Raw genomic sequence first — 26,275 nt, 5'->3', positions numbered from 1 at the left:
ACCTTCTTTCACCTGTTTGGTATTTTCCCTTGTGTGAAGAGATCAAAGAAACTACCAGTGAGGCTGGAATAGGTGGCTGAGATAAGCCTCTCCCCTTGTATGTTGGGATTTTTTTTCCAGCGTATCCCCCTTTTTGCCTCTTTTGTTTCTCATGAGCCAGGTGGAGAGGTGATTGATAGAAAACCAAACCAAAACCAAATCTGAGATCGTGGCACTAGGGAAAGATCTTCAGAGTTAAATACATTCCAAGGAAGAAACAATTGTCCACAACGCGTTCCAAATACATAAGCCCATTCAGAACTTGCAGTTAACTCTGGGTATGATCTTGCTGTTGCATGATAAGAAGTTCATGACTTCTCTACTACTGAATATTTAGAAGAAAGGAAAAAGTGGCTCTGGGCAGGAAAATCTGCAACCTTGCAAGAAAGAAGTGACTTATTCATGGTGTATAGATGTCATCAGAAATAAATGTGAGGCACAAAGAAAACGCAGACTCTCTGAATCACAAATCCAGGGGTATTTCTAGAGCTATAAAGTGGTCAGAGCCTGCATTTGGCTGTAGCATCTCATGTGAGTGAAATTGCTGGACCAGCGCTTTGCAGAAGCATTTTGGTGCCCACTGGCACCAAACTAGGATGTTCAAACCTTTCCCCAAGTACAGAACATATCAAATGAAGAGCTTGATACTTTTGGTGCTCAGGTAAATAGCAGTTTTATTGCTTTAGCAGTTGGTATTTCTACCTTCTATAGCTCAGGTGAACAATAAATACAATAAATAACTTTTCCCCCCTTCTTTTCAAAGAATTACGGGGGGTTTTTTAAGCTTTTTTAAATTGTGTATATTGATTTCTTGATAGGTCCTAAGGATTTTAGTCAAAAATTCTTTCACGTTTCCTTTGACCTTGTACTGGCATTGAGTCCCGTGCGCCAGGCTCTGTGATGGGAGGAAGAACAAAGATTGGGTTACCAAAGATTCCATAAAAATATAAAGGATTTAGATGAAACAGTTAAAATAGGCATTCTTTGGAGCTAAGCAGGGATGTCAAAAGCAGTTCCTAAAGAACTGTTCCTTGAGCAGTGAGTGGCTTTTTTGTGGTGACTAGGGTGACAGCTGTCATATAGATATAACTGAGATCATTTCAATGAGGCTGTTTCAACCTGGCAGGGAGGGTAGATAGAGCTGGAGGAGAAGCTGGATAAGATAAGGGCAATGGGGCTGCTCAGTGTTGCTGTCCCATTCTAACAATATTTCCCATTGCAAGTTTGAAGCTAGCTAAAAGGAGCTTGCAACACTGCATCAGCATCTTCTGGCTCATTGGATTACACAACAGTTCTGCTCACTGTAAATAAAGGATGTTTCAGTGCCTGAGGAAAGTCATCTGGGGATCCCAGAGTCTTCCTGAGCACCATTACAAATCTGAAGATGCTGCAGGCCACAGCAGTATTTCAGGCCTGAGCATCCCTGAAGGAACTGCAGCTTTGGTAGAATTAATGCTCCAGAAGAGAATGATCCTGTGCCTGCCGGTCCCCAGCACATCTGCTCTCTGGTTATATACCATAGCTGTTTAGAGTACAAACACATTTGAGAAAAGAGAATAGAAAAGCAAATTAAATGAAGCTCCTCTCCCAGAGTTCTGGTTTAAAGGTTCTCATGCTAAAGGGATCTGGAGAAGGGAAACTGCACAGCGGGGCAGAACACATCTCCCTGCTTCCTCTGCCAATTTTAATAGCTTTCCATCACCTCATACATGTTGCAGCTATCATAGCTGGCTTCTGCATAGAACAATTATTTAAAACACATTTCAAATTAATCTAATACTCAGCTACATGTATTTAAATAATTAAAAAATCCTTTCTTTTGTAAACGATAGACAAAGATCGATAGGAAAGTAGGAAACATCTTACTTTACAGAGCTTTCTGTCCAGTTGAATCTGAAAGCTTAGGTTAAGCCTTTCAACTACTGCATTGGAAGAGATGTTGTGTTTCAGCATGTGTTCGGTTCCTTCCACAAAGCATGGCAGTTCATGGCCAGGCTGTTAAAGGAAGAAAAAAGGTAAGGATGCGTTTTGTGTATTCGTAAATGTGGCAGCATGTCACCATCAAATGTGACATATTCTATTCTATTCTTCTACTGAAAGCTGGTATATGAACTTTGGGGGGGGGGGGGGGTGTAAAACACTGAATCATCATGTATGCCATAAGAAGCTCCTGTCACATCTCTCAGAATACCTCAAATGATAACTTTCTGAAGTGTAGTTTCAGCCAATGCTGGGTTTCACCATACCTTACAAAAGTGAAATTGTGTTAGATGCACCTAGAGCTAAGCATCTGAGGCCTGACATCTGTGGCCCGGGTTCCCTTATTCTTTGGCATGTAACCATAAACCAAAGGCTTGCAGAGATTTTCAGAGCAAGAGGCTGCATCTTTTGATTTACGAGTGAAGCCCACAAGGCTCTGTTTGGCTGGGCTTGGTTGATTGCACTGATGATGGGCGGACTTCTGCATCCCTCCCTACCGCTATACATCAAGCTCAGTTTTGCTGCTGCTAATGCATTAAAGGCTTCCTCATAACAAGAAGCAAAAGTTGTATAAGGAGCAGCATGAACAAAATCAACTCAGTTAATACTGAACTTCTCTACCACCTACAACAGCTTAAAATCAATACTTACCTCAGCAATGGGAAGACATGAACATGACTGAAAATGAAAAGAGTGAGCGTTAAGATGCAGCATTGGTAGCATTCAGCACACAAATACATTCTCATGGTGTTCTCCAAAGCGATGTACTCACATTGACAGCTGTCTCCCTACAGGGGCAACTCAGAGGGCTTTCCTGCTGGAAGAACAAGTGAGAAGTCAGTATTTACTGTCACCCGCTGCATAAGCCTGCGCTTTGACAGAGGGAAGGTGCTAAACTTACAAGCAGGAGTTTTGTATGCCGGATGATTTCACGGACGCTGCAGTTCTGTGCTTGCACACAGAGCAGCAAACAAGAGAAGAGGATGTATGGCAGCATGCTGGCGTTCGTGTGCAGCTCAGTCTGGTGGGTGACAGCACAACAGGAGGACACTCCTTTTAATCAAGTCTTCACAAAATTCCCATTCTAATAGGGAAAAACCCACTCATAAAACTGATACCAGGTGCCCACTGTTTTTTTCCCACTTTGCTTGGACAGCATCAAACGTGGAATTGAGTCACCTACTGCAGTGACTTTGCTTTCGTACAGCGGAAATTCACAGCTGCTCCTCATAAGTGATTAATTTGAGCATTATGATATCACACCCCAACAGGAAACAATGGTTAAAAAGCTACAAAAGCTTCTTGTTTTCCAATGTGGGGTTTGTCTCCAGTGCTCATGTAAATTAGAGCCCCATGAAAGCGAAGAGACTGTCGTGTTCACCATTGCCAAACCTGCTGAAAAAAACAAGAGGACAGGCTGGATTCCCCCTGGATTCAAAGCAGGAACTTTCTCACGGAAGGTTGGTGATGCTGCAGGGGGTCTTGTGCTGTGCAGAAGTCATCACACTGAGTTACAGCTGCTGCATCCAGACAGCGATCCCATAATCCTTGGCTGGGATGCCACCTCTACCGAGCGCACGTGCACCAATGTGCAGATAAGGATAGGGCCCTCGGAGCAAGCACACACTGCAGTGTCACATTCGGAGCAGAAAGGAGTGGATGCAGTAATAGTCCCAAGTGACCAAAATTGTATTAACTTGAAAGTTCTCTCAGATGGAGTCTCCAGATCAGGTTGAATGCCTCATAGAGCTTTCTCTAGCGACAGAGGTTTCCTCTTTTCCAAGTTGCACACACTAGCACAGCAAGTGGTAACCCTTTTAGACTGTCAGAGTTGACTTTTAAGCTTCCCTGCTGCTATGCCATAAATAGCTTCAAAAGCTTGAGCCTTCTGCTGGTCAGTCTGGCTGGAGGATGAGTGCAATCCCTCTGGAAGCTATCCTGGAAAGAGAAAACATCGGCTTGCAATCTGCTGGGTGTTTTCCGTGGCATTTGCCTACCAGCAAGGGATTCATTTGATGGGCACAGCCCCGCTGCCTGCCTGCACACCAAGGGGAGTGGAGCAAGATCTGCCTGCTGCTCCTCTGCCTGGCTGCTGCGCACCCAGCTCCCAGCTGGAGAGGATGCTCCCTGCCTTCGCTTTGAAGTTCATCCTTGGGTGATTTAATGTGGGAAGCGTGCATCCCATTAGGCAGCTACAGCTCTCACACAGGCCCCAGGGAATACCTAGAAGCAGCCAGGGACCCTCCCTTGGCAAGTTAAAGCTGGCAGCTTTCAAAAGGCATATTGTGGGGATGGATGCCACTCACTGAGCCAGGCAGTGGCATTCTTCAAGGCACTGGGTGATGATTACAGAAGGGCTAAAATCACTGATTTGTGATTGAGAGCCTGTGATTCCCTGAAAATCAATGAAGAGGTTTCCGGGATGGGTAGGTCTCCCTTGAGGAAACAGCTTTTTGCTCAAGCAAAGCAATGGGTGTGCTCTCTCTGTTTATTCAGCCAGTAAAGCCCCTTGGCAAGAGCTGGAACAATTTAGTTCAAAGCCTCCATCCCTGAAGGAAATGAATTGTGTGGGTAACATTTGCGCTTACAACACTTGGTTTCTCAGATGGTCAAAACCCCAATTTTACGTGGTTTTAAAGGAAAGAATTCGCAAGCATCTTTGATTTAGCCCAAGGTTGTGCAAGGGATATGGCAACAAGCCATGAGGAGACAGGGACAAGGAGCTCTTCATGGCAGCCAGGAGGTTTTAAGCAAAATACATTCATTAGAAATCCCGTTTAGCACAGTCACTGCATGTAATTATGTTCACTGGGCAGTGAGCAGCTCAGACAACTTCTACCCAGGCCTATAGCCCAAAAAGATGAGATCCATATATTTGTTATGAGTTGAAACTCAGAATGGCAGAGCTGCTCCCTGAGCCTGTGGTTCCTCCCCATAATCTCCATCTGCCAGCAGTGCCAGTGTTATCTCTACATCTCTCCATATCTGTTTGACTGCTTAGTGAGATCCGTCTTGCTCTGTTGTTGCTCCAGGGCAGAGAGGTGACAAGCTGTATTCCATTCACAGCAGATCAGAAGTTACCAGAAGTCAGACTAGCAGAGAAAGAACTTTCCATATATTGGTTAGAGCAGCAGTGGATTGGGCACTGAAGAGTGTGATACTGGTTATGGCTTCTCTTTGGAGAGTTTAGGCTCTATTCCAGCATTTAGAGACTGATCTAAAGACCATGGAAATTAATACGTGCTGCCATTCCAGCAAAAATACCAGGTTTTTAATGTGATCTTTAAATATGTAGGTTTGATACTTTAAAAGTCTTCATTTTGATGACCAGTGTGTTAAATACAACCAGGAGTTGATTTCCCATCTCATGTTCAGGTATCTGATCTCCCTCTGTTCCTCTCCCTTAATCTCTCTTTCAGCAACACAGGGCAACACATAGAGGGGAAATAGAGGTTTTTCAACCATCACTCAAAAAACTGAAACAAAGCTTCGTATTAGATTCAGTAGCCATATTGCAGTAGGTAAGAAGGTGACTGGGAGTGCACTTCCCTCTGAGGTTGCAAACCCACAAGCCTCAAAAGACCGGTTGTCAAAGTGGGGAGCCACCAATGCTAAATCTGGTCTTTCTGAGGCTTTTTGTTCCCTTTTAAGAATTCTGGCTGAAAAAAATCAAACAAGAACTGAAACCTTAATAAAGGTCACCAAGCTCGAAAGCAGTGGGTACAACAGCACATAGGAACATCCCCTGTATTGCCATTGATAAACCTGAGTGGGGATACTCGCTGTGGTCAGCCTGAGGCAGAACTGGACATCAGCATATCATATATCCCCATACGTCATATCTCTTCCCTGCACACTAATGGCTATAGTAGAGGATCAGAGTAAGGAAGGGGCAGAGAGCTCCATCATCCTGGGTGCTGCCGGTGCATCACACCAGCTTAATGTGCCTGGTGACTCCTGAGTGACCAGATTGTAAGACTCCAGCCAAGAACTTGCATTTGTTGCAGGAATAGTGACAGGACAAGGGGTAGTGGCTTCAAACTGAAATACAGTAGTTTTAGATGAGCTCTTAGGCAGAAGCTCTTCCCTGTGAGGGTGCTGAGGCGCTGGCACAGGGTGCCCAGAGAAGCTGTGGCTGCCCCATCGCTGGCAGTGCTCAAGGCCAGGTTGGACACAGGGGCTTGGAGCAAGCTGCTCCAGTGGAAGGGGTCCCTGCCCCTGGCAGGGGTTGGAGCTGGAGGAGCTTTAAGGTCCTTTCTAACCCAAAGCAGGCTGGGGTTCTATGATTCGGAAAAGATGGACACACAGAACTCTCCCAATATGTTCCTATGATCTCTTACAAGCAATTCCCTCTGGTGCCTTTGGAAACCTTCATCTAATGTCCTGTCCATTCCTGGTTGATATGTAAATACTTCAGGATATATTCTCTTTTCAGGCACCTATTTTAAAGCTAGGCTGACTGACCAAATATGCTGCACAAACCCAAATTCCAAATCACTGTTTTGACCTGATATTTGACCTCCCGATTTTCTGAGTGCCAGAAAAGAACTTACACCCCACTGTAGCATTTCCAAGAAACTCTGAACAGTTCTGGGGGGGTTTAATATAGAAAAAAGGAAACATTCCCTGTAAAGGAAAAACAAGATAATGTACAGGCTTGTTTTACTGGTCAAGGTGTAAGATCTCACAGAGACCGCAAACAAAGAGATGCTATTGATAGTTTCATTTTCCAGAGATAAGGTGGCTTGGAGTATAGTTTTCCCTTTCTTTTAGATAAAGACGACATATGCTAGTGTATAAATAAAGGAAAATAAGGTCATTCTGATTCCTCCATGAAAGGGCAGACCGTAGCATAGTAATAGCACGACTGCCTACGACAGAAAGGTGTAAAATCCAGATGAACTCAGGGAGCATGTGACAGTTTGAAGAGGGCATTGGCACCTCCTGATAGTCACACACAGGTGGACCATAGGACGTCCTCAGGATTCACATTAGCTTCTATAGGTAATGGAGTTCCATTCCTTTCAGAAGAGTTTTAACTGATTTTAAACCATTTGAACTAACTAACCATGACGAGTGGTGCTCAGGAGCAGTGAGATGGGGGAGCACACCACAGAGGGACCTTCAGGGTCATCCTTGTTTCATGCAATAGTACAGTCACCGGAGCTCTCCTGAGTTCCTGACAGGGAAGCCAAGCTTTCCATGCTGCAATGATATTTAGCAAGAGCTGAGGCATCTAAAAGCAAAAAAAGCCCTGCGAGCAGCATGCCCGTGCTGGGCATTGCACATATTGCAAGTGCATCTCACAACTGACAGTACCCAGAACTAAGCAGGAAAAAGGAGTTTTCCACAAAGATCACCAGTTCTTTTGTATATAAAGGTTTCCCTGATGCCGTTGCTCTCAGTTCAGGATCCTCTTTCACACCAGGAAAGAGAAGCATTGCAGAGCGCTCAAATCATAAGTCCACTCACCCTTCCTTGCTTGTCCCACTGTGAGATGACCCTGGGTGCTGGATTTCCCTCTCAGCACGGCATGCAGAGGAAGGCAGAACATGCAGAACAGACAGGCAGCGCAAGGCATCCGCTCCGTGGCTGCTTTAGAGCCCTCCACCAGCCAGATCTCCATTGCAGCTTGCTTTTCATGCTGGAAGCATTGGAAACCACTGCAGACTCCTTGATTGAAACACAGTGATCTCAATTAAATAATGAAGTAAGCACGGGTGTTGGTTCACACATAGCTGCATGAGTAAGAATAGCCTGGCCCTCTTACATAAGAGTTGGCAGGTTTTCCTATACTAGATATAAAGTAGGCTACATTAGTGCTAGAACGTTTTGAAACATGGAAGAATAGACCATGAGCTGGTCCATGAAGATAAGCTACATAGGTCCTATTGCTTTTACAGCAGGCATTCCTATATCTTACCATGAAACCTTATATGGGACCTCTGAGACCCCCCTTAAAAAGATGTTCTTGTTCTGCTTTATGTATGGCTCTTAACAGGTTGGTTGTCCCACTAGTGTCTGATCCTAGAACTATTGCAGGATCTACAGTGTAGGAAAAATCAGTGTAACTGCTTAAATTTCCCCTCACTGCATGGCTTAATTCCTTGTGAAGCCTATCTCTAGAATGTTACTTTACATACTACTTCTCCAAGTTGGCAGTGATCAGTCTGTACTCTATAGGAGCATATATAGGAAGAAGATGGCTTTAGAGAAAGGAAGTTGGTCTTGTGCACTTTACATTCAATTTAGCATCTTCTTCACACTCCTCTCTTTGGATCTCATCACTTCTTCTGACTCTGCCATTTTCTTTATGGGCACAAGACAGTCATTGGCCTTCTTGTTTTGCATGAACATCACCTACTCCTGTGTCTCAAGTACAATAGGAAAAGAGAAACCGACGTGGGGATTGTGATCTCACCTTCCCAAGGTATTGGCACATCAGGAAGGGAATCCTGAGGCATGAGAACATCCCAGCCTGGCCCACAGCCATCACAGGGATGGCTTCAGCAGGCACTAAAACCACTGGGGTGCCTTGGGAGAAGGACTTAAGAACATTGTAGGTACCCAGCAACAGGGATGCAGGGGGATACACAACCTCCTCCTTGCCCCCTGGCCAAAGGCAGCCCCATCCTGCTCCCACCTTGTGAGCATCACGAGGCTTCTCCCACCACCAAAGACCTTCCTCCAGGTCAGGGATTTTCACTGGAAAATTGGTTCCTGTTTGTTTTGTTTTCTTCACATGAGGAAATAAACCACTGTTACCTTTACTCCCTACCATAGCATTACATAGTGTATAAACTGGAAAAACAGCTAGACAGCCAGCATCTCATTAAGTAATATGAGGTGTTGTAAGAGCTGGAACACCACCGGCAGCGTGAAAGTCAGGCAGTTACAGGTTTATGTGAGGCATGACAGGTCTGAGTATGCTTTCATATTCCAGGCAAGAAGAGCATAGAGGTGGGTATCCTGCTTCTTCTAGTCTGCCTAATCAGTTCTCACCTATTTCAGGAGTCACTGCGTTTAATGTTAGAAATGCGAGGCTCTGAGCATCTGTGAACAAGCCATCAAGCAGATGGATTCTCGCACTCCATTGTGCATGGTGCTGGGGAATGCGCCACCAAGGGCAGGTCCCTACAGCCACTGACAGAAGATTGGGTCCGTATCCTGAATTCCATTGATACCAGGGATTTTTTGTGCAATGCAATGACAAAATCGCCAGCATACGCAATCAGTGCCCTGTACAAGGGATCTGAATCAGCTGTATGTATGGCTGTTTGCCTGCCAGGCAAGGCAGTGTTTAAAGCCCCATTACCAGGTCCCCAAAGAGGATTCCTTAAAGCTCCAAATTTCTATCCACAGATCATGATATTAGTATTATCTCTACAAACTAATGTATTTGATATCTCGTAAAGAAAACCATTGACAAAACACCTGCCCGTCAAGTCTCTGTGTGCATAAATTGTAATGCCTCATCTTCAAGGCATGGGGCTGACCCCCTGCAGCATCACCCAGCTCCACCACAGGACCTCTTTCCTTAGTGACAGAGCCACACACTCACTGCTTCAAAAGCAGGACTAAGATATTTGTCTGTGTGCTGGGATCCATCACAGCAATGGGTACAACCATACCTCAAAAGCTGCTCATCCCAACCCTGCTGTTCCTGACCCAGCATCAGCCCAACCTCCTACGAGGTTGCTGTCACCCTCGAATCCAAGGGGAATGCACTAGGGAAGCCATTGGCAGGGCTGGATCACCCCAAAATCACCTGCGCTTTGCTCAGTGGGGGGGCTGCCTGTTTGAGAGGGGAGCGTGTGATGCTCTGAAAGCAAACCTGGACCTGGGGTTGAATGGAACAAAGCAGCAGCACACGGCCGTGCCCTGCCATGGACGAGGTTGCCATCATGTGGCCAAAGCTTTGTATTCACTTCCCAATCACTTTTCATGTCTGTTATGCTTTCCCTCCCTATGGCAGGGGGGCTGGAACTGGATGATCTTTAGGGCTCCTTCCAACCCAAACCATTCTATGAATCTGCGACTCTAAATCCTGGGCATCCATCTCGAAACTGGTTTAACTGGATGAAGAAATCAGGAAAACTCACCATACAGCTCCAGTGTGGGGCTTAGGGCTTTACATCCGGGGGAGCCCTGGGCAGACCAAACCTGGGCACTGGGAGGGCAGGATTATTCACATACACACCTTGTTGCAAACCTCATCAGTTTAATGAATGCATTCTACTTTATGGTGTATATAATGTATAATGTGGGCAGATTAGCACCACCACTTACTTGCATTGAGAAACAAACCTCCCCAAGTGTTATCCTTAGAGACATATTATGCATCTAAAGAACATGTTTTACATCCATATGCATTAAAATAGGTAACATGGAACAGATGAAACCTTAAATGCAGCCAGCAACAGATTCTTTTGTGAAAGTTCATTAATTTTACCCATATTGTTTGCCAGAAACAGTTTGTGTTCTTGTCAAGCTCAAAGGCATCGTGAGCCTCCTCACCTGCATGTCCTGAGATGAAGCAACACCGGCTCTTTCTCCCACATTTAAGGCCAGTTTTGGGGGAGGCCATGCTTCTGGTTTTAATTCAGGCCCCAGTAAAGAGGAGCCCAAGGTTGGGAACCCCATTTATGAGTAATGCTCAGAAACCTGAGGTTTTAGGCACTTTCTGCTGAGGTCTTCAAGTCTTGTCACCAATTCCTCCATTCACCCAGGGAAGAGGACAGAGAAGTTTCTTTTTCCTTCTCCTCCATCAAGGGGGAAACCTGGATGGCTGCTCCAGGTTGTCTTCAGAAGCTTTTCTTGATGGCATCTGCTAAACCCATCATTGTGGGACTTTTCCCCTGGAGTTCTTCTCCAAGAGAAGATGGGGGGAACCATTCAGTGCTGTCCCTGAATGTTCCTGATGCCACATGTCCCTCTGCATGTGAGGCTGTTCTCAGCCTCTCCTGCCAGTGCCACCAGAGTCCTTTTATCCCAGCAGAGATGGTTCTTCTTGGGTTTCAGCACCAGAAGCTCCGTGCTTAGAAAAGAAAGCATGGAGATACTGAACAGCATGAACAGAAATAGCCACGACGTAAAAGACCTTGGAATAATTGAAAAGCTGAGGTAGACCAAAGAGAGGCCTAGGACTGCAGCAAAGAGCTGGACATCTGAAGCTGGCCTGTGTGTTGTAGAGAACAGCTTGGGATAAGCTCTGCATCCCTCAGGACCTCCTTTGGTGTTGCAAAGGGATGCCTGCAGGGTTTGGCAGCTGGCAAGTTGGACTGTTGTGTCAGGGAGATCAGGTCTAACAAGTCACCTCTAGCAGGTCCCTGGAGGGCTACACAAGATGAGTTAGGTAAAGCAATAGCCAGCCATCTATATGACTTGGTTTATTATTTTCTGAAGAAAAAGAGCAGCTGAGCCTCTAATTTAATGTCCTCCCTTTTCCCAATTCAATTTGTACCTTAGAAAACAAAGAGGCTGTTGAAGCCCTTCACGTTTTTTCCATGATAATGTGTAAAATTGTGGCAAATGGGAGAGTTCTGTGATGCAGACCACAAGTATCCATTCGTATGGGTAGAGTCATCCATTCCTTTTATCCTGAAAGCAAGCCAGGATTTGGTGGGAATCCAGCCCTTCCTGGACAAAAGGGCCCTGCACACCCACCTCCCCTCCTCCTTTCCTTGCTCACAAAGAGGAGCATCATATACAATGTCAGACAAAAGATGCTCCCTGGCTGATGTTGGTGGGTTGGTTTGGGTATATCTCACTTGTGGGGAAGGGAAGCAAGTTGTTCTCTTGGCTCAATAGGAAAATGTCATTGGTGATAAAGCCCAACACCACCATGGGGATTACTAAGGTGCTCTGAGACAACAGAGGGAAAGATTTGATAAGAAAACAGTCTTTGGATTTGATGGAGCTGGTGCAGTTTTCAGTGTCCTCCAGGGACTGAGTCCATGGCAGAAGAGAAAACAGATGCTGTAGGTGCAGGATGAGAGTCTTCGGTCAGAGCAGCTGATCCCTCTCCAACACCACACTGCTGGTTTGGCTCAGGACAGTAGGAGGCTTCCAGGTGTTCCCAGCAACACTTTTGGAATAAGAAAGAAGGAGGTTTATGAAGTACTGCAGGAAAGAGCAAAGACTGCCGAGAATGAGTATTAAACTGCTAAAGGGGGTCTTTAATTGGATATTTTTAATGCTGCTCCTTTACGCAACCCTAGGTTTATGAGGGAAAGAGGAAAACTGTGAGTTGATGGTCAAGACACTTCAAAAGGGCTTAATTTCAGGTCTTTATGGGAGGATCAAGGGAGGAATTGATTCTGTGCAGGGACTTAAGTGAGAATCATATTTCACAACTTATAAAACATTAGAGAATATTTTCCTTTCAGATTCTCTTTTGTGATTCAGACTGATCAAAACAATCACAATAATCAGAGTGCAGTGAAATTCCAGGAGTCTGGAATAAAACCTAAATCCATTGTCTGCTCCACATCCCACAGACCCAGATTTGAAAAGTGACTGTTCAGATGTAGGTTACCTGTCTTGCAGAGGATCTATACAATTGCAAGTCCGTTTGATTCAAAGATGAATTCTCTAACTTTAATCAAGCTAAAGGGTCTTTATGTGCTGACCTGGAAGTTAAGGATTGGTCTCAGTTTGGTCTCTTTTCATTGCTTTGAGGGAAAGTTCATAGCCAAGAAACATGGCTGAACACATTGGGAATCCTCGCACTGCATTGACCGTGATGCCCCTAAAAAAGACCTGTTGGGGATGGAAAAAGGTTAGAGCATAGGAATATATGGGGTCTTTTAAGAAGAAGAAAACAGTGAATGAAGTCATAGTGGGATTCTGAAGAACCAGAATCCACTCTTGCTGCTGGTTGTTGCTGAAGTCTGTGCTGGAGAATGGAAAAGCAATGGCAGGGGGTATCACTGAGCTCTGTGCTCCCACCTGTATCTGCCCATAGGAGCTACAAGAGGTAAAGGGTAAAAAAAACATCCTTGTGTAGAGCAGAAAGCAAGAAACCCAAAATGTGTTCCAGTGTTGTCCTACCTAGCTACAGCCCCTTCTTCCCTTTGCACAGACGAGCACATTGGGATCATACAAACCCTGTGGTACAAGGAGGCTGTTGGTTTCATGCAGCAAATGCTGTTTCCCAGGGCTGGGTCTGTGGTTGCAGAGGAAAACCAGGTTTACTTTGTACCTTGCTGAGAACTGGCTCTCACCACCAGCTTTGAGGAAAATACTTGATCAAAGCTGGTATTTTCACATAAGGATTCCTCTAAAAGCCAAGCTTTGGTGCCCATACCTATCCCAGCATTTTCTTTCATTAAGATAACAAATACCTGCAGCCACTCTTCCTCATTCTGCTCATATACTGGTTTTGAAAAGCTGCTGGCACTTACAAGAGTGAAAGACCCTGTGGCTTTTGGGTGCTTGAACAGCAAAGTGGAGAGGGGCCCTTGTTGCTCCTATTTACAAGACAAGGGTTGCAGGGAGCATCTCTGCTGGCCTGTTTCTCACAGAATCCCTGCTTTAACCACCCAGGCTCATCACTGTGGTCACTAATCTAAACACCACATCTTCAAAATGGACATGAAGTCACATCAGCAAAGCCTTCCAGGCTTTACAGAGGCAAAGCTCCCATGGCTGCTGTATGGAAGCATGGAATATCTCAGCTCCAAGACCAAAAGCCCATAGATTAAAGTGTCTAATGAGTATTTCCCTTGAAATACTGAGCTCTGCTAAACACCACCATATCTTGCATCCAGTAAACCCAGTGCATGGTGCTGCCTTGCACAAGACAGAATTAAAGTACATTCGCACAGCTTAGGATGGAGTTTGCCAACATGAAATTGCAGTATTGGGATATTTAGGATATTACTGATTTATTGGGGTGGTTTATTTTGTTAGGAAAATAGAATTTTCTGGGAGGAAATTCCATTTTCTTTTGCAGTACCCAAGCAGTAACACAAAAGAGCCAAGTTAAATGAGGATTTATGGACGAAGTCATCAGCTTTTCTCATCAGAATGAACACACCTGACTATGCAGAAAGTAGAGGGCTGTGCTGACTTGATTGCGTGTATACAGGCAATTACTTCCAGCACTGTGAATGCTGTTCCTTTGTCCCCAGATGAAAACATCCAAACCTGAGTTTGCCATTTACCAGTTGTGTGTCTCCTTACAAGAGAAGGATCCAGGCTTATCCTCAGCTGCCGTGAAGTCCTATTGCCAGCTCTAGTCTGCGTGCCAGGCATGACAGCCACAAAATGGCAAGCAGCATGGACCTCCAACAAAAACAACTGAGTGCCTGACTGCCTTGTTAATATTCAGGCAGGACAAGGCAGGTAGGGGATGAGGATGGAAAGAGAAGGGGAAACACCGAGAAATTCCCTTTTCAAACACACTCTGTTTTACTGAGAAGCCACATGCCAAGCTGAACGTGCAGGGCAGGCAGCCTGCATAGAGCCCGACCCTCCAAGCAGTTTTAGCATCTCTCCAAGTACTTGTGCTTCATATCAAAGTGGCTTTCTTCATTTACCAGCAAAACCCAAACCAGACTGCAGGCCCAGTGTCGGCTGGCATAACATCGTGGCATGTTGGCAGATACTGAAATCACACCAACTTGTGGTTTTGGAGCTTAGTTTTCTTTCTGTAACTTGTTATTTTTGCTTCCGAATGTGAAATTTAGCACTTTGGAGCCAAAAGCCTGCGTGATGTTTTGATGGCAGCTTAAATAGAGATTTATTTCAATATCAGGAGACATCACTTCTCGTAACCATGCACTGGCAATGCAATAAAGCTGCAGACCCTGGTTCTTTGCCATCCACCTTTAGCTGAGGCAAAGTTTGCAGGTAGATCAATCTTTTATTACACTAAGAGACAAAGTCAGAAGGATGTGAGCTTGGTTTTGGCACACAGCCCTTCTTCACGTTGGAAACCAAAGCAATTCTGATTTAAGAGCATTTTCAACCAGCTCTATCTTGGTGCAAAATGAGAGCAGGCAATGCAAAAGGCAGCATAGGCTCCACCAAAGCATTACCCAGGGCAGCCAAACACAGCCAGGGTGCCACTGGAATGATTTCCCATTGATTTCAGTGTCAATGGGAAGCATTTGACCTCTGTGTTTTATAGAAGCAATCACAGAGGTGAGATTTTCAACCTCTGATTTATAATAAGTCAAATTATCCTCACAATTAAATGCACTGCCATGAAGTGTTATTGTAAGTTAATTACACCAGCAGACTGTGACCCCCAGTCATTCATTTTTCCATTGCTGTAAGGCACATTATTACTCTCACTATTGGGATAGAAAAGAATCTCCACTATAATTACCTCCTGTCATTATTATAATCACAGTAATGGGCTTTAGCTGCCTCTCAACCCTGCAGAGAGGTTTGAAACATCCATTGCATTTTCCAATTAAAATTAAATGCCTAATACCCAGGCTTCACTTCAAATATCACTTACTTTTAAGCCCTCGTTCTGGTAGCTCTGCAAGATACAGTCAAGGGTCCCTTTGTACTTGCTCAAATAAACTCCATCAGCCTGGAGCCGGCTTTTCACAACGTCCATTGGAGTAGCAGTCCCCCAGGAAATGGCTCCTAGAAAAATGCACAAGTATTTGAACAGTTTCTTCTGTATATTTCCTTGGTTACAGGTCAGTGAACTCCAACATTCACCTCTCCTCTACCCCATTGTATTCATGGGGTTTTCACTGCAGGGCATTCAGCCTGCTCAGGTGCAGGAAGGGTATTTCTAGGAGCAAAGCTCCCTGTTTCTGGATGGAGCACTGAGGTTTTGGGGGTGATGCTGGTAATCCAATGCAGGCAGTCCAGGGGTGTCCTTCAGACACAAATCTTCTGCTGTGCTTTTGGTAGAGCATAGACATGTTGTGGGAAAAGCTGCAGAAAACCTGGAATCCTCACGTAATACTGTTGAAAACCAAGGCTTGAGCTGAGAAAACAAGAGGCAGCTCCATCACATGTAAACAGGATTAAACCCAACACAGCTGAGCTACCTCATCATTCTTATAAGGAAACAGGCCATTTACATTAATTAGGCTGCAGCTGAGTGGGATCTTTTTCCTCTCTGACAAGGTCAGCCTGCAACCCCAATGCATGGCCCAGTTGGACAGACCAGAGTTTGTATGGACCAATATGAGTGTTGGGATATGCTGGAGAACCTGCCCAGATGGGTCAGGGCTCTGTTTAGTTGCAGGAGAAACAGAGATGGCATTTTGTGCTCATTATCTGAGCTAAAGATTGACTTTCCTTTAGGGGTCTGTGATTAGAAATAGCCAAGAAACGGAGAGTGGGTGCAGGGGTGACTTTATACATAGGAGCATGATGAGAGATGTACATCAGTCCTACTGCCCGTGCACACAGGGAAGAACAGGAAGATTAATAACAGTCAGCTCTGCTTCTGCTGCCTGTGGGTAGGGCGCACACCCTCCTGGTGGGCAGCCAACAGGCTGAAGTCCTCTTCTGGAGGCATCTTGGCTGCCTGGGGATCACTGGCAGTGTGATGTGCAGGCTGCCGTGGGACATCCAGGGAGGTGAAGGCGCTGGCTGTGCTCCTTCTCGCCGACACTGAGCCTGATGAAGGTCTGATAACACAACTTCCATAGGGCTTGCCAAGTCACAAAGAGCAGCTGTGGTGCCAGGAGACCTGGCCCTAGGGGAGGGAGCTTCTTCAGCCCCATGTCCTCTCCTGGTGACCCTGTAATCTCCCCTTGGAACCTTCCCATCCTTGTTTGGCAGTGTTGTGGGAAACAAAGGTGCTTACCTGCTACTCCCCCTGCCAGCCAGATGGAGGAGGGATTAGGGGAAATGCATCCATCAGGGGTAATCCAGCCACAGAAGATTGTGTAAGGGATAAAATAGAGGCAGTACCCAGGAACATCCCTCAAAAGCATTGCTCCTGCGCCTCGGTATATTCCTGCTATCCCCTCTTTCTGTAGGACTGTCCTGATGCAGTGAATTGGACCTCGGTACACGGGAAATCCAGGAACGGTGGGCTTTAGTTTCATGTTTGCTGCAAAACAAACAGATACAACTGTTATAATAAATATATTGCTACAGAACTGCTCTCAAAAGCCCACCATCATTGATGAGAAATCACTGCCATCCATTTCTTTTCCCTGGATTATTACATAGTGGGTGGGGAAAAGGTTTAAGAAAGGGAATGCAGAAGGAAGCACTTTTAGCTCGATTCATAGAATCATAGAATGGTTTGGGTTGAAGGCACCTTACAGATCACCTCATTCCAACCCCCTGCCACGGACAGGGACACCTTCCACTAGAGCAGCTTGCTCCAAACCCCTGTGTCCAGCCTGGCCTTGAGCACTGCCAGGGATGGGGCAGCCACAGCTTCTCTAGGCTTCCTAATACCTAATCTAAATCTTCACTCTTTCAGCTTAAAGCCACCCCTCCTTGTCCTGTCACTACATATCCTTATCAAGAGCCCCTTTCCTGATTTCTTATAGCCCCTTTAGGCACTGGAGCTGCTCTAAGGTGTCCCAGAGCCTTCTCTTCTCCAGGCTGAACCAGCCCAGCTCTCTCAACCTGTCTTCAGAGGTGTTCCAGCCCTCTGATCATCATGGCCCTCCATTGCAGTGGCACAAGGCAGCAAAGAGCCAGGCCTTGAAGCAAAGTTGTCCTAAAGCTCCCAGTGACTGCCAAGGATTGGCAGGGAAAGGACGAAGATGCTCTTTCTCCCTACCTTGGCTGTACGGCTGCGTTTGCATCTGGAGCCTTATCTTTACCAGGTCCACAGGAGTGCCAATGCCCACGGAGATGAACCCAGCCGCCATGCTGGCCAGAGCCACATCAGCGAGCACCGGTGTGGTACCCGGGTCTCCGTGCCGGAGCTGGCCGAGGAGCCGCTGCGTGTTGCTGAAGACACCGAACACCACGGAGCTGTAGACAGCCATGGTGGCCAGTGGGAAGGACATGCCTTTGAAGAAGCCAACCACCTACCCAGGGAAGGGAGCCGGAGTTAGGAGGGTGAATGGGACTGAGCAGCCCAAACCCAGCTTGTCTATGAGGGTAGAGATGCAAATCCAAGCAGCAGATGTCTCCTGAACCAGGAAAATGAATTCATACTGCTAAAGACTGGTAAGGATTGTGCAGGGTACAGGGTATGCTGGAAGCACAGAGACCCATGGAAAAGTCCCTGTTCTGGACAGCTTCTGTCCTAGCATCACCAGAAGCAGCAAAATACCTCCAGTAGAGCTTTCCCAGCAGGTACATGCAAAAGAGCCACTGTGGATGTAACACCCTGACCCATGTGAGGACATTTATCCCTCCATGCCAGGGATCTGTCTTTTCCCTGTACAAGTACCCAGGAGCATTACCTAGAGTTAAGCAAGAGAAGAATGTAGGGATTTACAGGCTTAATTGCATCAACTGGATTGATCTTCATATAACTGCTGGTGTCAACAGTGGTTTTGTATAATTGCTTTATGTATTTATCTATTGATCTGTTTGCATTTTCAGTAAGATAAAGTACTTACAGACTCATTTCTGTACACAGTGAGAACACAACTGAGTGTATTTCCATAGCCTTGCCCAGCTTGCAAACGAGTCTGCAAAAGACATCCATAAAATGTGATTAAAATCCCATGCTTCCAGCCCAGGGAAACTCATGCTACACAAACAATGTGATTTTTGCTTTGAGAGCAAATCATAGAATCATAGAACAGTTAGGGTTGGAAAGGACCTTAAGATCATCCAGTTCCGACCCCCCTGCCATAGGCAGGGACACCTCACACTAAACCATCTCACCCAAGGCTCTCTCCAACCTGGCCTTGAACACTGCCAGGGATGGAGCATTTACAACCTCCCCTGGCAACCCATTCCAGTGCCTCACCACCCTAACAGGAAAGAATTTCCTCCTTATATCCAATCTTAACTTCCCCTGTTTCAGTTTTAACCCATCACCCCTTGTCCTATCACTACAGTCCCTAATGAAGAGTCCATCCCCAGCATCCCTATAGGCCCCCTTCAGATACTGGAAGGCTGCTCTGAGGTCTGTCCGCAGCCTTCTCTTCTCCAGGCTGAACAGCCCCAACTTTCTCAGCCGATCTCCATACAGGAGCTGCTCCAGTCCCCTGATCATCCTCGTGGCCTCCTCTGGACTTGTTCCAACAGTTCCATGTCCTTTTTATGTTGAGGACACCAGAACTGCACACAATGCTCCAGGTGAGGTCTCACGAGAGCAGAGTAGAGGGGCAGGATCACCTCCTTCACCCTGCTGGTCACGCTCCTTTGGATGCAGCCCAGGATACGGTTGCTTTCTGGGCTGCAAGCGCACACTGAAGCCGGCTCATGTTCATTTTCTCATGGACCAGCACCCCCAAGTCCTTCTCCTTGGGCTGCTCTGAATCTCTCCTCTGCCCAGCCTGGAGCTGTGCCTGGGATTGCTCTGACCCAGGTGTAGGACCTTGCACTTAGTTGTAAAGCAAACAGAGTGATAAGACAGGATAGATGGGCATCCACAGGGCTCAACAGGACCGCAGAGGTCCGAAGCGTTCTGCAACATCTGGAATCAATGACTGTCAAATTGCTCTCGGGTGCAGAGCAGCTACCTTGGCCCAGCACAGCAGACTGGTGTGCAGTGCTCTCCTTGGCAGGGTCCTGATCTATGTGGAAGTTGGAGAGTGATGTGGTCCTTTCCATCTGGGGACTGTTAGTGGAGGCTGGGATGTATTCTGAAGGCATCCATCTAAAGGTATTCTAAAGGAGAGGCGAGCTCCCCTGGCAGGCTTTCAGGGTCCTTCTGATCTAAGGTAGATCTTAAGACACAAATATACTAAATGGAGCCGAAACAATTCAGCTCTGTCTCAGGAATTCTCCATGCTTCACTTAAAAATACATTTTTACATCATTTCCAACAAATGTTTCTGGAAAGCAATGGTTATACACCTTCCCAACAATGCTACAACAGCTGTGTGAAATGATGTGTAAGTCACGACAAAGCCTGTATGATTCCACATACTTTCCCCTTCTCACATATATCATATAATCATCACAGAGTGGTTTGGCTTGGAAGGGACCTTAAAGCTCCTCCAGCTCCAATCCCTGCCATGGGTAGGGACCCCTTCCACTGGAGCAGCTTGCTCCAAGCCCCTGTGTCCAACCTGGCCTTGAGCACTGGGATTCTATGACCAGCACAAGCACATGGCCAGTGGGGTGCTGCGGTGGGACCGTGCTAACAGGGTCACCTCTCGCTGTTCTATGCTGCTGTCTGAGCACGCTGAGGACCGCTGCTCTGCTCCATGCTTAGCCACAGCCCATGGGGAAGGCGGCAGCAAAAGCAGAGCATTTACTGAGCCCTTCCAAACAAGCTGGTACTCACGCAGTGCACAGTGCACAACACCAGCAGGCCCAGGCCATGGGGGCAGAGCAGTGCATGCCATGAATCACACCAGGGGTGATGGGGATAAGGGAGAACCACTGGGGAGGCTGCCTATACCCTGAGCAGGGCAGGACAGTGCAGCCACAGTGCACAGCCCTGCCTTCCCTCTTGGCTCCATCTGAATGCTTAGCCCAGACATTTCCATTCTGTCTCCATGGGCTTGTTGTTTTTTCTTTTACACAGTAACCAGGTATTTAGAGGTTCAGGTTAATGCATTTTTTGAGTAACTGAGGGAAACGGAGTGTCCTCACAAACTGCTCCTTGCAACCATGCCCCTCAGCCAAGCTGTTAACACCTGGCACTGAAATCCCTGCTGGCATCTGTCTCAAAGTCAATTGATACCAGCATGGATATTCCACGGGAAAATCCTCCTTTCTGGTGTGTTTTGATTAGAAAGGGCTCTTGGGTGATGCCCAGAAACTGGAGAAGGTTCCTGGGGAAATGAATGCAACGTGGAGGACGAAAAGTGACAACATGTAGAACTATTCAGAGTGTTGCAAGGCCTTGGGGAAAAGCAGCTGCTTGGATTTGATGGAGGCTGCGATATGGGGAAGGGGCCAGCTGAAGGAGAAGACCTGCTGGATGGGAACCCTGGTGTGGGTACCACATACCCCATCCCACTGCCTCCTCCTCCAGGTGGGGAAGGAGCCCTCCCCATCCCCTGGATGCTGTAAATGCTGCTGAGCTGCCCCGTTGCTGGCTTAGTGCTGTGTAAAACACTCTCCTTTCCACCTCCCTTCCCCTAAATTTGGAAAGGCAACAAGTCCGCCTGCTTGGTATTCCCAAGCAGCAGAGGTGTCAGCCTGGCAGTTGTCTTTATAAGCGCTGAAGGATGGGCTTGTTCTTCCTTGGCATCCAGAAACTCGGTGCTTCCCAGCAGGATCCTCTCTCAGTAGTTGCCAAACTCCCCCAAGCCTGGCAATGATGCCCTGACCTCCAGCCTGAGGTGGGATTGCCTTGGCAACCCCTGGCAGAGCCAGCCTGTGCTGCCCGTGCCCATTGCTGGGGTGGCACAGGCAGCTTTACGGCTCCTCTGTGTGAGTCCTGCATCCATCCTCACATGGCGATGCGCCTGGGACTCATACCACCTTAGCAGCTTAGGAAGGACAGGGCTGGCAAGCATCTCCTGATCCCAGGGTGTGTGCAGCAGGGTAGCTGTGATGGCTTGGGAAGGGATGTGGAGTGGCTCTGCACTGCACCGTCCTCCCCATCGCCCTCCAAGGTGCAAACGGAGCACTGGCTCTTGGGTTTGCCACATCTGACAGCCCTGCCTGAGGCCAGCAACAAGGCTGGAGCTAGATCAGAGCCCATGGGCAGAGCAGTGGAAGGAGTAAAAGGACTCAGATATGTCTATCACACTGTACAGAAAGGAATGGGTTCTTCTGTCTCTGCATCAGTGGGGTCGGTCAGCTTGGTTGGGTCAGGCTGTATCATCTGCATCATGGTAGCAAATACCTTTTTACATGTCTAAATCATTCCCTCTGTGAACGGTTGTCTTGCAGGAATAGTAAACACCATGTCTCATAGCACTGGGATAACAACTTCAGCACTCTGCCCTCCCAGCATTGCCAGCACTAGGAGAACACGTAAAAATGTGCCTGCAGCAAAACAAATATAGCTCCCCCATTGCCCTTTGAATACTTGTCTGTGGCAAAGTCCAATAAAACATTGTCCGAATTGTTTGGTAAACCACACATAAAGCAAAGCCAGGTTGAATTTTCAGCATTCATCCTCGCTCCTATCAGCCAGTTCTTTTAGTTTCTCAATCAAAACAAGCACTGAAGAGGAAAAAAGTCTCTTAAAACATTTCTACCCAGGCTAAATTCCCCTTTGGGGTGATGGGGTAAGTGAAGATGTGAAGCATCGTCTCGAGAGAGGCTCCCTGTCAGTGGGGATTTGTGTGGTGACAGGAGAACATGGTTCAAAGTGGTTTACCTTGATGGTGTCCAGGGGGTGACCAACAACAACGCTGGCAGCTCCTGGGGATGAAAACAAAGCGTTACACAAAGCACTGAGGATGCTTTTATGATGGGACGGGAAGCGATGGGTTTATAGGGGAGAAGGAGAGATTTCCATCGGAAATGCCCCTTTTTCCCCTGGCCGTTATAACCTGAGGCTGCCTGCAGTCCAGTGCTGTGATGTAAACTGCTCAGCCCCTGGACGTCCTGTCCCAGTCCCAGGGTGTGCAGCAATAGCATGGGGTCAGCAGGGCAGGGGGAGCCACTGCACTGCCTCCGCACGCTGCAGGGATCCAGAAACCAAGCTGCTCACCTAACTCTGGCAGAGGCCCTGTGCTTTTAGATCCAGCTAACCTATTAACCTGCTCAGGATCATTGGCCAGCTCACACCCCCTTCCCAAGCCTGGTGTGAGCAGCAACCTCAGCAGAGCTCTGGTCTGCAGTGGACAGTGTGTGATAGAACCTCTGTCATGCTGCTTCTGCAGTGCCTCCCTGGCAACTTGTGCACCTTAGCTATTAAACCCAGTGGGGACCCTCAGTACTGATACCTCTGCACATCCTCACGCTTCCTTCTCTTTCTGCTGTCTGTTTTCCCGGTATTTACACTCAGCATTGTCAGCAGACCGGATCAATACCCCTCCCCAGCCATCAGCCTGTTTGCCGAAGCAAGACCGTGGGGTCAAAGCCATGCAGGACCTCTTCAGGGTAGGGAGCTGGGGGACCCAACTTTGCCACTGCGTGCCCCGGAGTTCCCTTTCGGTGCTTCCAGCAAGGGGAGCCGGCAGTGTGCGGTCGCAGCAGCATGGCAGGTAGCGATACTTCAGTTTTAAGTGTCCCGTGGATATCGCATTAAACCGCACTTGCGAGGCAAAGCAAAGCAAAGCGAAGCGAAGCGCACATCCGCCGGTGCGAGCGCGCCGGCTCGATGCACAGCCCATGGGTACCACGGCGGTTTGCGCTCCCGTCCTCCCCCCGAGCCCACCGCATCACTCACCGCCCACCCAGCCCGCCGCGAAGTCCTGCAGCTGCACGCTGTCCATGCTGCGCTCCGAGCCCGCCCCGACGGGCAGCGGGTCCCAATCGCCCGGGGGTCCCCACCGAAGAGCGGTCCGCACCGGGCAGGCGGTGACCGCTGACGGGGTCGGTCCCCCCCCAGCCCGAGCCGTGGATCGCACCGAGCCGGCGGTGCCCGTCGGGCACGGGGTGGCACCGGACGGGGCGGTCGCAGCGCACGCACAGGGGTCCCCGCAGCAGCCCCGCCGGGCGCCGCACGGTGTCTCACGGCCGCCGTGACATCACGCACCGGGGCTTAAAGGCGCCGCACAGGGGCCGGCGGTGGGACGGGAGCTCGGTCGGGCCTGGGGAGGGACGGGGGTTTCTCGTGGGGATGAAGGGGGAGGTGAGCGGGGTCAGAGCAGGGTCCTCTGCACACTGGGGCTGGTCCCATCGAGGGGCGGGAAGAGCAGGCAACAGGGATGGGGGATCGGGATGAGGGGGAAGAAAAACAAGGTGGGGGGGGGGTGTAAGCATGCTATAAACTCCTAAATTAAAGATGTCAGCCCAGAGATAAAGAATATAACTCACACAGCCTTATTCTACTGAAAAAAAAAATCCCCATTTGCTTCATTGGGATCACACTGCCTCGCCTTTTCAGGAGATATCCCCAGTTTCTGAATTATCTTTTCAGGAGATATCCCCAATTTCTGTATTATCTTTTCAGGAGATATCCCTAATTTCTGAATTATCTTTTCAGGAGATATCCCCAATTTCTGTATTATCTTTTCAGGAGATACACCCAGCTTCTGTATTTTGGCCAGTGATGAACAATTGCTCCCTACCCCATTCCTTTTGCAAAGCATTCACAGTTTTCTTACAGCTCTATTGCCCATTTCTCCCTCACTCCCATCTTTCCCAGAGTCAAAGCCCAGCTCTGTTTAGTTCCCCTTTCACACAAGAGGCTCCTTTTCATCCTCAGTCCTATTTTAATAAAGCTTTGAACAGGGCAGCCAGAACCACAAGTGATGGGGAGGAACAGGCACTGAGCAGTTTAAAGACATTCTCTGTCTTGATCTCAACCCCTTTTCCAGCAATTCTTGACATGCCTTTCTGATTGATGCTGAAGACTGGGCTTGAATGGTAGATACCTTATGTTGAGCCCAGCCTGGCTGTCATACCTGTGTGGCACTTCCCATTAGTAAGGGTCTTACACCTGAGTAGCCCCCAGCGACTCACCAGCAGGACATCCCTCTGGTCCCTACCTGTATTCCCAATATCCTTGTGCTCACCAACTCCATCCGAAAAGTCCTTTTGGACATCAAGGGCATGACTTTGCTCTGCAAAACATGCGATTGCCCTTTGCCACTGTACAGATACATCTGTCACACCAGGCTGTGATTTACTACAGCCCAAAGCAAGTTTTGTTCTACAGAGGTCAGATTTCAGCAGAGAGCAGCTCCTTTGAGGCTTTCTAAAATGATTGGCATCTGGTTTGCCCAGTTGCCTTTCTGGAACACCAGGTTGGGGTTTGCGGGATGTTTTGGGGCTATGGAAAATGTTGATAGTTCATAAACAAGGAATCCTGAATGCCAAAATACTACCTGGAAATAAAAATATACAAGTTTTACTTAAATAATTGACACTTTAATTTCCATTCCTAAATGAATATTTTCCACAAAAAGACCTTAAGACAACGTCCCTTTATGTGCCTGCACGTACACCCGAGAAACCTTAGCACTGAGCTGGCTGAAGGGAGCTTTTGTCTAGACACTGCTTATGGCAATTTGATATTAGGTGCCTGGTTATCAGCTCAGATCATCTACACCTGAAACTTGAGATTCTTCAATGTACAGAACAATGCATGGTCTCCATGAGGAGGGTTTTCCTCCAACCCCAGGTCTCCAGTGGCACAGAGCAGGTTGCAGGGAGACTGTGGATAAATGCTGGGGGCAATGTGTGTGCACAAGCCCTGTGGAAACGTGTCAGTTATATGTACAGTAGTACAGACAGGGGATATTGTCCTCATTTGTCATGCATATTTTCTTGCAAAGCCAAAAGGAAAGCTGGCTGAATGAGGTAATTTTCCAGATAGCAGCGTTAAACATTAATCCTCTTTAACTGTAACACATTCCCACTCCAAAATCAGAACATCTGCTGACTCAGGGAGAATAATGGAGACGGTCTTCGTGCGATGCTGCACCAAGAGTCGAAACCAAATGTTATGGAGACTTTATAGGAAACAACTTCTAGCCTAGAAGAGGAAGGCAGGGAAGTTGGGATGGACACAGAGATGCCCTTGTAGATGTGCCTGTGGCCATGTTCACCCCAGCAGCATGCAGGATACTTACAGCTCTTGCCATCGGCTGCAGTTAGCAATGCCCATGGACCTGCAGATTAGTCCATGAGCAGGCAGAGACCTGTGCACATGCTCAGAGTGGTTAACTGAAAGAGGTGAGGTTTAGATTGGATATTAGGAAGAACCTCTGTATGGAGAGCTGGGAAGGGATCCATCCTTCCTGCTGCTCTGGATCCCAGCCTGGGCTTGTAGGCGCTCACAACTGCTAGTCAGAAGGAGATTAGTGTGGTTTCTATTAGGGATGAGGAATCCTCTTTCTCCTGCCAAGAGAGGGAATAGGGAGATTGTCTCATCCCGAACACTCTTGTTCTGCCTCTTCCCCCACCACAAACCCATTGTTTATCACTGTACCACACTCTTTTGACCAGCTTATATTCTATCCACAGCAGATTCATGATGCTACTGGTGAAAGGGGGGCATTTCCCACTATCTTACCAGAAGATGTATATTTACTCTGTGTGAGCTCTGCAGTGCAGGCACTGGGGCACACTCAGTAACTCATGGTAGATTCACACGTAACCACAC

General features: G+C 47.5%; 2 protein-coding genes across 5 annotated transcripts; both read right to left on the bottom strand.

Moving 5' to 3' along the window:
- Nucleotides 1-683: 683 nt before the first annotated feature.
- Nucleotides 684-8,264, bottom strand: IL9 (interleukin 9). 2 transcript variants are annotated; one of them, XM_061352034.1, is made up of 6 exons: nucleotides 7,492-8,264; nucleotides 2,921-3,957; nucleotides 2,792-2,836; nucleotides 2,671-2,697; nucleotides 1,906-2,034; nucleotides 684-934 (listed from the first exon to the last, which is right to left on the bottom strand). In XM_061352034.1, exons 2-6 carry the CDS (start codon nucleotides 3,014-3,016, stop codon nucleotides 797-799), a joined length of 435 nt encoding a protein of 144 aa, XP_061208018.1. In that variant the 5' UTR covers nucleotides 3,017-3,957; nucleotides 7,492-8,264; the 3' UTR covers nucleotides 684-796. The 2 variants fall into 2 exon arrangements, with proteins under 2 accessions (XP_061208018.1, XP_061208017.1); XM_061352033.1 differs by having other exon boundaries at nucleotides 2,792-2,833.
- Nucleotides 8,265-11,803: 3,539 nt separating this feature from the next.
- Nucleotides 11,804-23,716, bottom strand: SLC25A48 (solute carrier family 25 member 48). Of its 3 annotated transcripts, none has more exons than XM_061352032.1 (8): nucleotides 23,393-23,716; nucleotides 22,376-22,419; nucleotides 18,537-18,608; nucleotides 17,744-17,996; nucleotides 16,808-17,056; nucleotides 15,491-15,624; nucleotides 12,651-12,780; nucleotides 11,971-12,106 (listed from the first exon to the last, which is right to left on the bottom strand). In XM_061352032.1, the coding sequence occupies exons 1-7, from the start codon at nucleotides 23,436-23,438 to the stop codon at nucleotides 12,658-12,660; spliced, it is 921 nt and encodes a 306-aa protein (XP_061208016.1). In that variant the 5' UTR covers nucleotides 23,439-23,716; the 3' UTR covers nucleotides 11,971-12,106; nucleotides 12,651-12,657. The 3 variants fall into 3 exon arrangements, 2 of the variants coding, with proteins under 2 accessions (XP_061208015.1, XP_061208016.1); XR_009725236.1 differs by having other exon boundaries at nucleotides 11,980-12,106; nucleotides 12,557-12,780; XM_061352031.1 differs by lacking the exon at nucleotides 12,651-12,780 and having other exon boundaries at nucleotides 11,804-12,106.
- Nucleotides 23,717-26,275: the final 2,559 nt, after the last annotated feature.

Source organism: Neopsephotus bourkii, unplaced genomic scaffold (assembly GCF_033783945.1).
Source record: "Neopsephotus bourkii isolate Nb327-2 ecotype Australia unplaced genomic scaffold, CSIRO-AGI_Nbou_v1 NB_620, whole genome shotgun sequence".
In the NCBI taxonomy this organism is placed as follows: domain Eukaryota; kingdom Metazoa; phylum Chordata; class Aves; order Psittaciformes; family Psittacidae; genus Neopsephotus; species Neopsephotus bourkii.
The sequence above is the reverse complement of the archived record's forward strand: the minus strand, read 5'-3'. Positions and strand labels throughout refer to the sequence as shown.

Bases quoted from the DNA above. Each gene is read 5' to 3' on its own strand.
- IL9 (XM_061352034.1), bottom strand. From the start codon at position 3,016: ATGCTGCCATACATCCTCTTCTCTTGTTTGCTGCTCTGTGTGCAAGCA. The intron at 2,698-2,791 runs GTGAGTACATCG...TTTCATTTTCAG, and splicing joins GTAGGGAGACAGCTGTCAAT to TCATGTTCATGTCTTCCCAT. The intron at 2,035-2,670 runs GTAAGTATTGAT...TTCCTTTAACAG, and splicing joins CATGTCTTCCCATTGCTGAG to CCTGGCCATGAACTGCCATG.
- SLC25A48 (XM_061352031.1), bottom strand. From the start codon at position 23,438: ATGGACAGCGTGCAGCTGCAGGACTTCGCGGCGGGCTGGGTGGGCG. The intron at 15,625-16,807 runs GTAAGCACCTTT...GCATTTTTCTAG, and splicing joins GCTGGCAGGGGGAGTAGCAG to GAGCCATTTCCTGGGGGACT. The intron at 12,107-15,490 runs GTAAGTGATATT...TTATTCCAAAAG, and splicing joins ACCAGAACGAGGGCTTAAAA to TGTTGCTGGGAACACCTGGA.